At 36.6% G+C, this 15,500-nt stretch overlaps 1 protein-coding gene across 1 annotated transcript in view; it reads left to right on the top strand.

Annotated features, from left to right (window-relative positions):
* The window catches only part of PRMT8 (protein arginine methyltransferase 8), a 173,465-nt gene that overhangs the window by 124,573 nt on the left and 33,392 nt on the right, over positions 1 to 15,500 (top strand). The window contains exon 8 of the mRNA XM_052000778.1: positions 5,568 to 5,683. Coding sequence (XP_051856738.1) covers positions 5,568 to 5,683 — 116 coding nt within the window. The remainder of the gene's footprint in view (positions 1 to 5,567; positions 5,684 to 15,500) is intronic.

Here is a 15,500-nt window from a genome sequence, read left to right as displayed (position 1 = left end):
AAGAACTAGATACAGAGAGATTGAAAACTAGTATACATGGAGGTGATGAATCATTCTAGGGGCAATTTTTGCTGGAGAAAATGGAAAAGAGTGTGACTTAGGGATTCAATATATTAATAAATAATAATGTTTCCTTGAAAATTGTGATTTCTTAATTCATGATCTACTTAGTTCATTGCTTAAAGAAGTCATAGATCTCATGACCTCTATTGCACTTCACTTTGGCTACCTATAGGCTCATCATGTTTTAGAATATCATCTTCTCACAAAATAGAGCCTTTTCATAGCTTTATATAATGTCCTTATGATCTTCCATCTCTTCTTCTGTCATATTCAGTTAGTAACTTATATTTGCCAGCACTGTTATGTACTAGGAATGCAAAGAAAGGCAAAGGTTCACAGCCTAAAGGAGGAAACAGCATGCCAAATGTTACAAACGAGATATATACAGATTAAACTGGAGATAATCAATAAAGGGGTGGGACTAGCATTTTGTGCGATTGGGAAAGGTTTCTGGAAGAAGGTAAGACTTTTAAAACTAAGATTTAAACCCTTGCCTTGATATTTTATTCTGGATGTTACATTTGTCCTCTTCTCCCAATTCTCTCCCATCCCTTCCTTATATCCTACCTTCATTTCACTGCTTTGACCCCAATCCTGATCAGTTCAACTACCCTTGAATTCCTTGGGTTCAGCTTCCACTCATACTTTGTTAAAACTCAGCCTTACCATGACAGCTAAATGTGCTTGGGAAGGAATTCACATAACCATGATAAAAAGGTCCACTATAAATTTATTTGTCTAAGCTAAGTTGGACTGTTACTACTGCAAGGCAATCCTTTCTATTATATTTCCTTCCATTGCTTTTCCAGACCTTCTCTTCTTCTCTCAAGTTCCTTACACTATGTCCTTCCCCCTCAGGAAGACTTTGCCTATTACTTTGCCTACTACTTTAATGTGAGCTATTGTTTTTCTTTCCTAATCTCCACCTCAAAACTCTAGATTGATGTCCATTACTCTTTTTTTTTGTTCTAGTCTCAGACAGAAAAGCCTTCCTTCTTGTTTTCTTATACTTTTGATTCCATAATTTCTTATCTTATTTGGAATCTTTCCCTTTAATTATTCCTTCTCTCTCTGTCTCTGTCTCTCTGTGTCTCTGTCTCTCTAACTGCCTCTATCTGTCTTTCTGTCTCTGTTTCTCTGTCAGTTTCCCTCATACATACAAACACCCCTTCAATTTCTCATCTGCCAGTTTTTTATCCTCTGTCATCTGCTGCCTGAAAATATTTTAGGACTCCTTCACCCTTAAAATAACCTTCACTTGAGCCTATCATTCCTTCAAACTGTCACATGATATTGTTTCTTCCTTTCATTGCCAAACTCAAAAAAAAAAAAAAAATAAGCATCTAAACTTGCTGCTTTCACTTTTTCACCTCCCACCAACTCACTTCCCAATCTCTTGCAATCTGGCTTCTGGACCTACCAATCATATGAAATTGCTCTCTTAAGCTTACCATTGATTTTGTACCTTCTAAATTTGATTTTTCTGTCTTCATCCTATTTTACCTCTGTACAGCTCTTGGTGTTGTCAATCAATCCCTCATTCTGTTTTGGCATCTGTGACATCTTTCTTTCCAGATTCCCTTTTTACATATGACTATTTCTCATTATCTCTTATTGGATCTGCTTCTCTACTCCTATACCTTTCACATGGGTACCACTAAGGACTCTTGTCTTAAATCCTTCTTCCCCTCTATATACTTTCTTTTAGTGATCTCATCTTCCCATTGCTATTTTCAGATTGTTCATCGACTCCTATCATTCATCAATCTTTCCTCCTTTGAGGTTTATGCAAACTAAATCGATGTCCCTATCCAAAACCCAGAGGCTATTATTTACTGACCCTCCCCCCAACACATATTCTCGCTCTCTCGCTCTCTCTCTCTCTCTCTCTCTCTCTCTCTCTCTCTCTCTCTCTCTCTCTCATGACTGGCTCACATTATTCCTCTCTACCCCAACTCGTGCTCTGATATTAGGAGAATTTACTGTACATATCGATGTTCCCTGAAATACTCCAATCTTTTAGTTCCTCATTCCACCCAATATTCATAACTTCTTCCTCCAGCTTGTCCTAATTACACAGAGGGTTGGTCCCACCTTGATCCTGCCATCACCCATTTTTGTTCATGACCAATCAAGAACTCTGAAATTCCTTTTTCTAATCAGAATATCATTCTACTTCTCCCTAAACCTATTCTTCATCTTAGTGAACCAAAGTACTTGACTTTATCCTCTGCTCTGGACTCCCTTTGCATCTTTAGACTAACCTTGTTCACACCTTACCAAACTCAGTGTCTTGATTGCTTTCACCATCTGTCTTTTCTGCTGCTATTCTCATGCTGCTGTATAAAGCTGAAGGGGGTTAGGAAACTATTCTGACTGGATCCATTAGAAATTTATATAATCTAAACTCAAGCAGGTGCTCACTGAAGCAAGGCAAACCCTTAACACTTCCTTAATTGATGAGCCCTTCTGTCCCTTCACCTTCCTCACCTTAGTCTTCTGAGTACTATCCTCTCCGGATTTTTGCAGTACTGCTCTCTTATTTCTCCTCCTGTCTGATGGTTCTGTCTTGTATCTTTTGCTGGATCATCACCCATGTCATGATCATGAACAGCAACCATTTGCTAAGACTCTGCCTTAGGTCTCCTCCTTTCCCTAATTCTCATTCTTGGTGAGCTCATTAGCCTCTACACAGATGGTTCTTGGATATATAAATATAGATATAGATATCTCAAACTTACCTGTCCAAAACATTAGTTTCTCCTCAAATCCACCCTTCTTCAAAAATGTCCTGTTATTGTCAAGGACACCACTACTATTTGAGTTACCCAGGTGTGCAACCTTAGTGTTATTCTTGATTTCTCACTTTCATCCACCCCGCAAATCTAATTAGTTGCTTTATCTTATCATTTCTCTCTCTACAACATCACTAGTATACATTTCCTCTGTACTCATTACTCAGTTATTTGCTTCTTCATCACCCCATTTGGGAGTTTCTTAGCAAAGATAGTAGAATAATTTGCCATTTCTTTCTCCAATTCCTTTTACAGAAGAGGAAACTGATTAGAATCACACAGCCAGTAAGTGTCTGAGGAAAGATTTGAATTCAGAAAGATGAGTCTTGCTGACTCCAGGCCCAGTGCTCTATCCACTTTACCATCAAGCTGCCTTGTACGGACATCTTTATTTAAATCCTCATCATGTCTTTCCTAGACTATTAGTCTCCCATGTTACTCCTTGACTTAAGTCATTCCCATCTCTGGGCCTTGGTACTGGCTATCCCTTATACCTGGAGTGCTGCTCTACCTCCACATCTCTATTTTTTGGAATCTTAATAATCAAAACTCAACTAAATGACTTTTTTTTTTAAATGAAGCTTCTTCTGGTTGCTGTATTTGCTTTCAGCTTCCTTTTATAAGTTAACTTGTATCTGCTTTAAACATGTTTTTATATACTTAGATATATGCACATTGTCTTGCCCTTTAGAAATGTAAATTCCTTGAATTCAGGGATTATTTGACTTTTGTTTTTGACTCAGGAGCCTAGAATAGTGCCCCTAACAGTGAATGTTCAATAAATGCTTACAATGCAGCTAAAATGGTGCAGTAGAGAGAGAATGGGCCCTGGAGTCAGGAGAACCTGAGTTCAAATGTGGTCTCAGACAACTAATATTTCCTAACTGTGTAACAGCACCAATTGTTTTGCAAAATACCCCCCCAATAAATGCTTGCTAATTTGATCATGGTATTGTATTAGCCTTTTACCTAAGTAGTTTCTTCTTTCTTTCTGATTCATCCAAATATATCTGCACCCAATTTCCAGAATAATCTTCCTAAGATATAGATCAGACCAAATTGCTCCCCTGCTCAAAACTTTTCAGTTTCTTTTAGACTAAAAATCCAAATCTTTTGCCCAGCATTCAAAGCTTCCATCCCACCTCCAACTTAGCTTTAACTTCTTTCCAGATTTATTTCATATTATTACTTTCCTTCAGTCAACCTAATAGCTGTTCTTTGACATTTCATCTTCTGTTTTTCTTAGTACAGCTTGTCCTTCAGACTTGAAATCTATTTCTCAGAATCTTTTACCTCAATTTAAGATTCAATTCAAGTTTAAGGTTCGACTCAAATGCCATCTACTACATGAAGCTTTTTCCAGTCCCTGTTATTGTCTCTCCCAGCTGTTGTCCTCAAATTACATCGCATTTATTTAGCTGTTGTACAAATTCTTCTACAATGTACATTTTATCTTGCTTCTCCCAATGGAATGTAAGCTTCCAGAGGGCAAGGACTATTTGTCTTTGTATCAATAAAAGATGTAACACAGTGTTTTGTACAAAACAGATACTTTATATATTTCGTTGAGTTGAATAAAAAAAAAAATCCCTTGTCCACAGAAGTTGAGAAAGGCTCCATGGAGTATGTAGTCTCTGGAGTATGCATAGGATTAAAAAAAAAAAAAAAACGGGGGAGGAAGGATTAGGCAAGGGCAACAGCATAAGCAAAAGTTTGGAGGCTTTTTAAATATGCATTTATTAATTTGTTCATTTACTTATTTCATCCTCACAATTTTGTGAGATCCAGTATCATTATTCCCATTTTTCACATAAAGGAGTTGAGGCTCCTACAAATAAAGTGACTTTTCTTACACTTATTTTTATAGCACTTCAAGACTTTTAAGGGAACTCCTTTACAACAGCCCCACAGAGTTGCTATAATTATCCCTATTTTGTGATTGAGGAAAGTGATATATATTGGAGCCTAGAACTAGAACCAGTTAATCTGATTCCAACCCTTTTCCCACTACACCATGGAATCTCTGTTCTCAGGGTATACATAGGGAAAACTGAGGAAACCATACCCAGCTAAAGTAGAAGTTGTGGGTTGAAGTGCTGTTTTGCTTTTCAACCCCTTTGATCCTTGGCCCTTTCTCATTTTTCCTGATTTCTTACACCTTACTGCCCTCTGTTATTCCCAGGCTCAAATGACACTGGTCTCCTTGCTGTTCCTTAAACATGGCATTCTATCTCCTAACTGAGCATATTTACTAACTCTGTTTTGAATGCTTTCTTTCCTCCTCCTGTCTTCCCTGTCTTCCTTCAAGTCTCAGCTAAAATCCCAGTTTTTATCAGATCTTTCTCAGTCCTTCTTAATCTTATTCCTCTCATGTGAAATTTTCATCAATTTACTCTGCATATATTTTGTTATACATAGTTGTTAGGATGGTTTCTCCCCCATTAGTTTGTGAGCTCTTTAAGAACAGGAGCTCTTTTTCCTTTTCTTTCTATTCCCAGGGCTTAGCACAATACTTGGAGCATAATAAGTGCTTAATAAATGCTTATTGACTGCTTGCTGACTGAATTAAGAAACTCCATATCCTCTCTGGATCACTTATAGTAGCAACATATATTCTGTTTACACTTCTGCCTAATCAAGAAAAGTAAACGAAACTTCCAATCCTGTTATCAGTGTACCTGATCTCTATGCTTCTTTCTGCTCCAACAGGGTGGGAGAACGTGTACGGCTTTGACATGACCTGTATCCGGGACGTCGCCATGAGAGAACCCTTGGTGGACATTGTCGACCCAAAGCAAGTGGTGACCAATGCCTGTTTAATAAAGGTCTGGTAACTCATAAATATTCTGATTAAGTTAGAGTCTTAGGGATCCAGCTATGGTATCTTGGAAAGGAATATGATTCTGAGATCTGAGACCTTGAATAGGACATCTGGATAGAAAAAGAAAAGAAACACATTCAGATCCCAGTTGTCCAAATGACATTCATAGATCCTCAATTTAACCTCAACTCTCTAAAGTATAGTGGATCATTCTTGGTCCTTTAGAATTAAAAGACCTTGAACTAAAAGAGAGTTTAGAGATGACCTGGCCCAGTCCTTTCATTTTACAGCTCAGAGAACCAAATCCTAGAGAGCTGAATTGATTTGCCTAGTGTCACATAGAAGCAGAGATTGGATTTAATCTTTGTCCTTCTGATTCCAAATCGAACATTGGAAGCCCAAGGCCTCAAAAAATTGATCAGTACTTATTTTATGTTGACATAACTTGACTTTATGTGCTCAGCCTCTCAGGAACAGCAGAGGGGTATGCCATGCTTTGAGTCCTATGGGTTAACAGCTGCTCTAGCAACATGTTTCCTTGCTATTAATGACTGATGAGCCTGAGAATATTTCTATCAAAGAAGAAATGAATAGAGTTGTTTTCGCCAGCCTGTTGAGAATCATACTCTATAATGGTGTGAGGAGGACTCTGGGGGATCTTGGAGAGGGACAAAGGAAGGAAAGAATCTCATGTGGAAGAGAGATTCTACCTGTTCTATATGATCTCATAACTCTATTGTATAATTATGAACAATTAGAGGAAGTTACAGAGGCAGATGTCAGCTTGATATATTAAAGAATATTGCAGTAATTCAAAGAATCCAAAAGTGCAATGGGTTTCCCAGAGAGAGAGGGAAAGTGGTAGTAAGCTCCTCATTCCTAGAGCCAGTTAGTAAATATTCAATAACCTTCTCTCTAGGAAAAAAAAAAGTATCCACAATACTCTTTTAAGTGTAATCTATATTATTTACATTCCCCCCCTTACTTTTAAAGTCTAGACAATCAACAATACAATAAACCAAGCCCTAATTCGTTGTGTTTCTTGATTTCTGAGGTATAGATATACAGAAAATTTGACAAATCAACTTAAAAAATTTTTTTATTATTAAAGTTTTTTATTTACAAAGCATATGCATGGATAATTTTTCCAACATTGACCCTTGCATAACCTTTTGTTCCATATTTTCCCCTCCTTCCCCTCACCCCCTCTCCTAGCTGGCAGGCAATCCAATACATGTTAAGCATGTTGAAATATATGTTAGATCCAATATATGTACACATATTTATACAGTTGTCTTGTTGCACAAGAAAAATCAGATCAAGAAGGAAGGAAAAGAAAAGCTGAGGAAGAAAACAAATGCAAGCAAATAACAATAGAGAGAGTGAACACAACATAGCTATGTTATTTTTGAGGATTCTACCAACATTGACAGTTTCAGATTCTATAAGGGGGTCAATGATAGGAAGCAAGTTAAGTTTACCAAGGTCTCTCTAAGATCCTATATAATGAAGCTGGAATCCACCACCAAGATTCTTTACTCCCAGAACAATGGTTTTGCTCCCTGTACCACACTGCTGTCTATATTCTGGAGAGTTATACTTGTCTTTGAGATTATCTGTCAAGTCCACATGAATTATAATTGGGATAGATGTCACATCAAGTAAAGAGAATATTTCTGCTTCTGGGAAGGGAAAGAGCTCCAGTATTCCCTAAACAGGAAAACAAAAAGGAAAAAGAGGGAAAAGTTGAATTAGAATCAATGCTTTTGTAATGTTCTTAACTCTCAATTTAGCTCAGGTAGGGAGGAATAAGAGTTACTTCTGTTATTAAAAATCTCCAGTCACAGAAATCCTTCATAGCCCTCATAAAATCTCAAAGTCAGAGAAACTATTAAAGAGCACCAACTCTGAAGCCAGGAGGACCTGAGTTCAAATTTGGTCTCAGACACTTAACATTTCCTAGCTGTGTGACTCTGGGCAAATCACTTAACCCCAATTACCTCTATTAAATCTTTTAGTATAGCACATACCCATTTATTCTGGATAAACCCCTAGAATGATCATTTCCATTTTAAGTGCTTACAAACTATTCATTCAATTAATTAAATTATAATTTAATACGTTCTAGAATTCATTCTAACTGTAGAATTTTTTTGGGGGGGGGTGAGGCAATTGGGGTTAAGTGACTTGCCCAGGGTCACACAGCTAGGAAGTATTAAATGTCTGATATCAGGTTTGAACTCAGGTCCTCCTGACTTCAGGGCTGATGCTCTATCTGCTGCACCAATTAGCTGCCCTTAACTCTAGAATTTTAATAGGAAATAAACACTTCATGAAATTTTTCATATCCATGCTAAATAATTCTTGGTATAGATAAGGCCTATTTTCTCTGGTTCAAGCCTCTCTTAAGGTAGAGCTGGTCAGCATCCTTCTTAAACCAATCCTATAGTTTTTCATCCTAGTCTCTTGCAAATGTTTCACTTCTTTCTAAAAATACAGAATAAAGGAACAAGCAGGATAATTTGAAGACTTTTTAGAGGTACTTGAGATTTTTTTTTTAAGTAACAGGGCCACCTTTGGCCTTAAGTATAAGTGGGCAATGTCTTACAAAGGAATTATTCAGATGTTGTATATTTCCCAGATTAGTGAGAATTTTTATTTTCTTTGTACTGAACCCTGTGTGAACAGTTTCATGATACAGTGGAAAGCCAGCTGGACTGAGCATAAAGAAGATTTTGGGCTCAGGTATCATCCATGACTCACCCTAGCTTTTATGACCCTTTATCTATTACTTAATTTCTCAGTGGCCCAGATAATTCTCTAAAACAGAGGCTCTTAATAGACCCTTGTGGGCCTGTGGATACAATTAGAGGGGGAGGGTCTGTGTGAATTTTTCTTAGTTGAGTGGTAACTATTTCAATTCTTTTGTAATCTTCTGGATTTAATTGTTTAAAATGATTATTCTTAGTCTTCAGGCTTCACTGGACTGCCAAGGGAGACTATAATGTCCCCCCACTCCCAATTTAAGATCATTAGTTGCAGGTCTATACTGGTAGAGGAATGAAGAATCTTTCTTACTGGAAATTCTCTACAACAAGGAAATCACATGTTTGCTTAAGGGAGAGGAAACTTTTTTTTAAAGAAGGTTTCAAAAAAAACCCCTAAACAAACAAATCCTCCCATAATGCAAATCATTTAGATTGGCAGCAATTCCCATTTACATAGCACTTCACACACATTATCACATTTGAGCTATACAACTCTGTGAGGTAGGTAGTACAAATATCATTATCACAATTTTACAAGTGAGGAATTTAGGCTTTAGAGCAGATGAGTGAATTATCTAAAAGATAGTAAGTGATAGAACTGGGACCCAAATGTAGAACTTTTATATCCAAGTATTGTGCCCTTTTACTGAATAACATTAGCCTTAGTAATATGGAACTTCCCAACTTAGATGTTCTCATCAAGTGTGCAGACCTAAAGCCTGCCCTTCCTTCATGGATGCAGGTCATGAGGCTATCAAAAGGAATTGCTTGATAGCCAGTCCTCTGGTGGTAGACCTCTGCAATTATAGCAAGACTGGTCCTTGGATAACAGACCACAATCCATCCCTGGGACTGTATTCAAAGCCTGGTAGAACCTTCTAGGGCTCAAATTCCATTGGCACACAGTCTTGGAGAAACTTGACTGTTCTCCAAATTGTGATGAGGTTCTTTCATTTAAACAGGCAAACAATGAAATCAGTGCAAAGAATATTAGGCTGGTATCAGAAGAGACAGGTTATGATCTTGGCTTTGCCATTTCCTATCTGGGTCTTCATTTGTAAGGGGAGGAAAGATCCATTCTAGCTCAAAGTCTATGATTCTATTATCTATATAAAAACAAAACAAAATAAGTATAAACCAATGAACAAAAATGTAAATGTCATAATTAAAATTTTTAAAGAATGACTTAAAGCCAATAGAGTTTTTGTCACTCAACAAAGAAATAAAAAGACACCAAGAATCTTATCAATATCTCTGGTGGTTCAGCAATAAGAGACGTTAGCATCTTAAAGATAAAAGGTCAGCATCCTTCCTAAAATCCGATCTTATCCCAGGCACCATCATAGAATTTTATGGCTGATAGGGTTCTGGGAGATTATTTAATTCAACTTCCTTATTTTATAAATTGAGAAAGCTAAGACATAGACTTTTCTAACATTACACAGGTATTAAGTAGCAGAATCAGGTTTCAAATATGGAGCTTTTATTTGTTAATCCAATTAATATCTCCAATTTGGCATGCTGCCTCTGAGGGAATTCAGATCATATACTTAAAGGATCAAGGATTTAGATTAGGTAGGGACCTTTCAAGTCATCTGCTCCATCTTCTCCCTCTTTCCTGATTTTAAAGATGAGAAAACTGAAGCCCAAATTGGTGAAACGACTTAGCCCAAGGTAACACTAAGTAAATAACACAGTCAGAATTTGAACCCAGGCCTTTCAATTTCAAATCCAGTGGATTGTGCTACTCAGAGCTACTCTTCCATCATTTGAAGGAGGCACTAGAAAAATCTCCTCACTTTGTTACACTGAGGTGGGTGAACTCACACGGCCATGATCAAGGATATTTTAACCAACTGGAATCAAAAAAACTTACAGAGATTTTAAAACCTTCTCCCAAACTAGCAAGTTATAAGATTTGAAGAGAATGATTAAGTCCTTTTCCTCTTTCCTCTTCTTATCCCTCCCTGTCCTGAGGTTTTTTCCTCTATTGATTTACTACAAGAAGACAGGATAGGGATCGGCTGATTTGTTTGGAGGTTTGAAACCACCAGTGAGCTACTCTTCAGCTGTCAATAATGTGCTAAGTAGTTTTTTTGTCTTGCTGCTGGGCTAGGGAAATATTTGCCCTCATTCACACCCTTAATTGCTATTTTCATGCTATTAATGTTTTGGGTGCATTAACCTTTATTATAATTAAGCCTGTGTTTTGACCAGACATGCTGGGACACATCCATTTGTAGCATTACTTAGTGGAGGCCAAGAAAGGCCAAGGCCACTCTGATTAATTTATGCTGATGGAGCAGCTAAATCACCTCGGGGTGCCTTCAGCAAAGCCTCTAAATTCTCTGAGAGGCTAAAGAAGTTCCTATTCCTCCCAGGAGGAGACCTGGAGGCTAACGGAATTTGGCACTGCCTCAGATCTCTGGGTTCCAAGAAGGGCAACGGGATTTAAAGCCAAAAAAGCCTTAACAGTTATCTATTTCAACACTTTCATCTTACAAATTAGGAAAAGGAGGTCAGGGAGAGGAAATGACTTGTGGTTCAGCTTATAGAGATAGTAGCAGGGAACAGAACCAAGTAAGAATCCAGATTCCTTGGATCTGGAGTTAGGAAGACGAGTTCAAATGTGACTCCAGACTGGGAAGGTCACTTAACTCTGCTTACCTCAGTTTCCTTATCTGTAAAATGAGCTGAAAAAGAAAAAAAAAAAGGCAAACCATTTCAGTATCTTTGTTAAGAAAATCCCAAAAAAGACATGACTGGAGAAAGGACTGCTCATTCTTGGATCTAAGTCTGGAATTCCTTGCATTGCATCGAATGGAAAACTCTCTATATTGCAATACTAATGCTTCTAGGGAACATATGGAAATAGGAGGACAAAGTAAGGCTGGAATATTCCATTATGAACAAAAACCATTAGCAAAGATATGGAAGTTGAAATGTATAAGGCATAGGATTAGTTAAAGGAGCTTATCCAACTTTATCATTTCCAGCTGATTACATTGAGGCCCAAGGACCTTCACACAGGTTTTAAATAGTATAACTAATATTCAGTGTTCTTGACCAGACATGCTGGGACACATCCATTTGTAGCATTACTTAGTGGAGGCCAAGAAATAATCGTTATGGATTGGAATCAGTAGAAGAGGAGACTGGAAGTATATGGAAGCAACAGGGTTCAGAGCAGGTGAGCTAGATGACTTATTCAGCAGGTTAAAGGGAGCCATGGATGAGTTTTAGGCAGAGCTGTCCATTAGGAAGGAAAGTTCCTCTGTAAGCTAAAATGGATTAGATTGGGGAGCAAGCAGAGGCAGAGACCATGGTTTGGACAAGGGAGAAGTGATAATGAGTATGACTGTGGCCAAGAGAATGGATGAGAGAGGAGAACTGAATTTGAATCTCATCTTTCTTTCCTAGGCAAGCCATAATAATAGCTAGCATTTATATAGTGCTTTACCATTATTATCTCATTTTACCCTAATAACATCCTTGGGAGGTAGGTGCTCTTATTATCATCACTGTGTAGCTGAGACAGAAAGAGATTAAGTGAATTTCTCATCTGAAGTTAGCTTTGAACTCATCTTCCTGACTTCTTGTCAAGTGCTCTGTCCACAGTGCCATTTCTCTGTTCAACTTCACTGCCACAATATTCTGAACCTGTTCCTTCATATGGAAAATGAAGAAGTTGTGCTATATGGCTTCTATGGTTTCTTCCAATTCTAAATCTATGAACCTATGGACTTAGAAGAATTTATCCAAAGGAATGTATTGAAGATGAGAAAGAGAAAAGGAAGGAGAAGGGAATAAGTATTTATATAGTGCCTACTATATGTAACCTGGCTAATTGGGTGCTTTACAAAATTGCATAGTTGAGTAAAACAAACTCCCATATTGGCTATGTTCAAAAATGTGTCTCATTCCGCATTTTGGATCCATCACCTCTCCATAGAGGTGGTTATTCCTTTGGAATAATATTTGATCAGAATTCTTAAATTTTGTTTGTTTTCACATTATTTTTATTGTTTATAGTATAAATTCTTTTACTGGCTTTGCTTCACTTAGAATCAAGTCTTTCCAGGTTTCTTTGAAATTACTCTCTTTATCATTTTCCATAGTATAAGAGTTTTTTTTTTTTAATATTGAAATGCTATAATTTGCTCAGCCACTCCTCAGCTGATGCACACTCCCTCAGGTTTCAATTCTTTGCCACTACAAAAAGTCTTTTCTTTAAATGTTTTTTATACACATAGTAGTTTTTCTTCTTTCTCTTATCTTTTTGGGAGTATTGCCTATCTTATTCTTAATGAATACCAAGAATAGAAAGTCCACAGACCTTCAGTTGCCAGTTCCTAATATTTAACATGTTTGACAAGTTGGAAGGTCTTTCTTATGCCTAACTTAAATTTCCCCTGCTTCATTATAAGGCCTTTTAAAATTTCTGTCCTGTTTTGAGTAGAACTGGCAAATAGCTGGTGAACATCTTTCACCTAAAGAGAATGGTACATTGTGAAGTCTTTCAATTACATTTGTTCCTCATGCAAGATTGATTTTCATCTACTTCCTACTGAAATTGTTATATCTATTAGTTCTTCATTTCCCATTTGGAGCTGAAAATCCCGTTCTTTTTTTCCCCATTGCTTTAAAAGTTTTTATTTTTTCTCTGCTTGAGTTCATTTTTAATGAGTCACCACAGAGTGAATCAGGACTGCTCTCTGTGACTTTCTGATCTAGGGTTTCAAATGAGATGATGCTCAATACTGGTATCCTGAAAGTCAAAGTATCCTTGCTTCTTGTCATTCTTTATCAGCTGAAGGATTCCTCAGATTTTTCTCTCTCCAACTTAAGCTTGTCCCCTAACATCCTACTGAATCTTTAAAAAAAATTAATATTTTATTTCCCCCTAATTACATATAGAAACAATTTTTGACATTTGTTTTTTTTTTGTTGTTGTTGTTGTTTCAATTTCTCTCCCACCCTCTTTTTCCTTCTCCCATTGAAAATGTAAGCTGTTTGATATAGGTTATAAATGTGCAGTCATGCAAAACATATTTCCATGGTAGTCATGTTATGAAGAAAACAAAGGCAAAAGACACCCAAGAAAATAAAGAAAAAATACTTTAATTTGGATTCAGATTTCATTAGTTCTTTTCCTGGAGATATGGAGAGCATAAGTCCTTTAAAACTGTCCTGAATCATTGTATTATAGAGAACAGTTAAGTTACTCACAATTGATTACTTTTACTATAATGTTCTCCTGATTCTGCTCATTTCACTTTGCCATCAGTTCATGTAAGTCTTTACAGATTTTTCTGAAAGCATTCTGCTTGTCATTTCTTAAAGCACTATAGTATTCCTCATAATATACAGCAATTTATTCAGTCATTTCCCAATGAACATATCTTTAATTCCCAATCCTTTGCCTCTAAAAGAGATGCTATAAATATTTTTGGACATGTGGGTTCTGTTCCTTATTTCTTAAGTCTCTTTGAAATATAATCCTAGTACTGGTATTACTTGGTCAAAAGCTATTCATGTGTTTTAGCCCTTTGGCCATAGTTCCAAATTGCTCTACAGAATGGTTGAATCAGTATATATTGTCATAATTTTTTATTCACTTTCAACTCTTATCCAACAACTCATTTATAATAGTGACCCTGTTTCAGAGACTTGGCAGATGGCAGAGATATGATTGGCTAGCTAAGAGCAAGTTCTAGAAATATCCATAGCCCTTTTAGGTCATTCTGTATATCCTTCTGTATAAAGATAGGGAAAGTTGCTCAAATTTGAGAGAAGATGGGATTTGTCAGGGAAAGGATTGGAACCTTAATTTTGAAATGAGTAGTTATTGTCTCATAAACTTTTAGAATATTAAAACTGGATGGAACATGGAAGATTATATGGTTTGGTCTCAACATTTTACAGATGAAGAGATTGAGGCCCTAACAAGGCAATAATTTGCTCAAGAATTCACAATTCTTAATTAAGAGTGGAGCCATAATTTTAACTCAGATCTAGTTTCAACAGCCTTTTCATGTACTTTGGTGACTTTTTAACCTTCTTAATCCTTCATCTCAAAAAAGAAAAAATCCCAGCAGTATTATAGGCCAAAATTCAAGTATCTTGGATAAAAAAAATTACTACAAATACCATGAAAGAAGCAGTTCAAATACTTAGGATTAAGATCACACAAAATCTAGCAACTTCTAAGAATGATGAAAGGAGATTTTGGAATACAGTGTTACAAAAGGCAAATGGAATATGTTTCTAACCAAAAATAATATATCTTGAAAAGCTGAGCATTATTTTATGGGGGAATAATGCGTCTTAAGTGCAACAGATGAGTTTCAAGAACTTCTATAAAAAGATAAGAACTGAATAGGAAGCATGGAAGGAAGAAAACCACAATTTATTAAATTCTGGACGCTGAGCTAAACACTTTACAAAAATTATCTTATGTGATTCCCACAAAAATCTGTGAGGCATTTATTATTATTATTATTTCTGTTTTTCAGTTGAGGAAACTGAGGCAAATGGAGTTAAATGACTTGATCAGGATCAGCTAGCATATATCTAAGGCCATATTTAAACTTAAATCTCTCTGACTCCAGATTATGCTCTATGGATTATACATATATACATAGGACTATGCTTATATCATATTACAACAAAGTTAGAAATAAATCTAACCTCCTATAGAAAAAACTTCATATTTCTTTGTGTTAATGACACCCTCAATAAGTGATAAAAATGCTTCTAAATTAAAATTTAAATTAAATTTAGAAAAAGATAGGAGACCAGTATAAAAACATCAGAACTTGAAAATGTTTTGGTAATCTTTCTGGAGGTCTCAGGACTAGTCTTGGTCTCAGCAGAATAATCAACATAGTCAGGAATAAAAACCAAAGTCTTTATTATCTCTTTCACAGTCTGTCTCCTTCACCTGGGACCAGGTTAGTTTTCTGGAGGTCCTCCAGAATGGGTCTTGGTTACAATGGAGGAAATGCAGGAGGCAGGAGAGACACCAGGAGCTGGTCAAGTCTTCTCTCTTAA

The sequence above is a fragment of the Antechinus flavipes genome, chromosome 5, assembly GCF_016432865.1.
Source record: "Antechinus flavipes isolate AdamAnt ecotype Samford, QLD, Australia chromosome 5, AdamAnt_v2, whole genome shotgun sequence".
Taxonomy (NCBI): domain Eukaryota; kingdom Metazoa; phylum Chordata; class Mammalia; order Dasyuromorphia; family Dasyuridae; genus Antechinus; species Antechinus flavipes.
The sequence above is the reverse complement of the archived record's forward strand: the minus strand, read 5'-3'. Positions and strand labels throughout refer to the sequence as shown.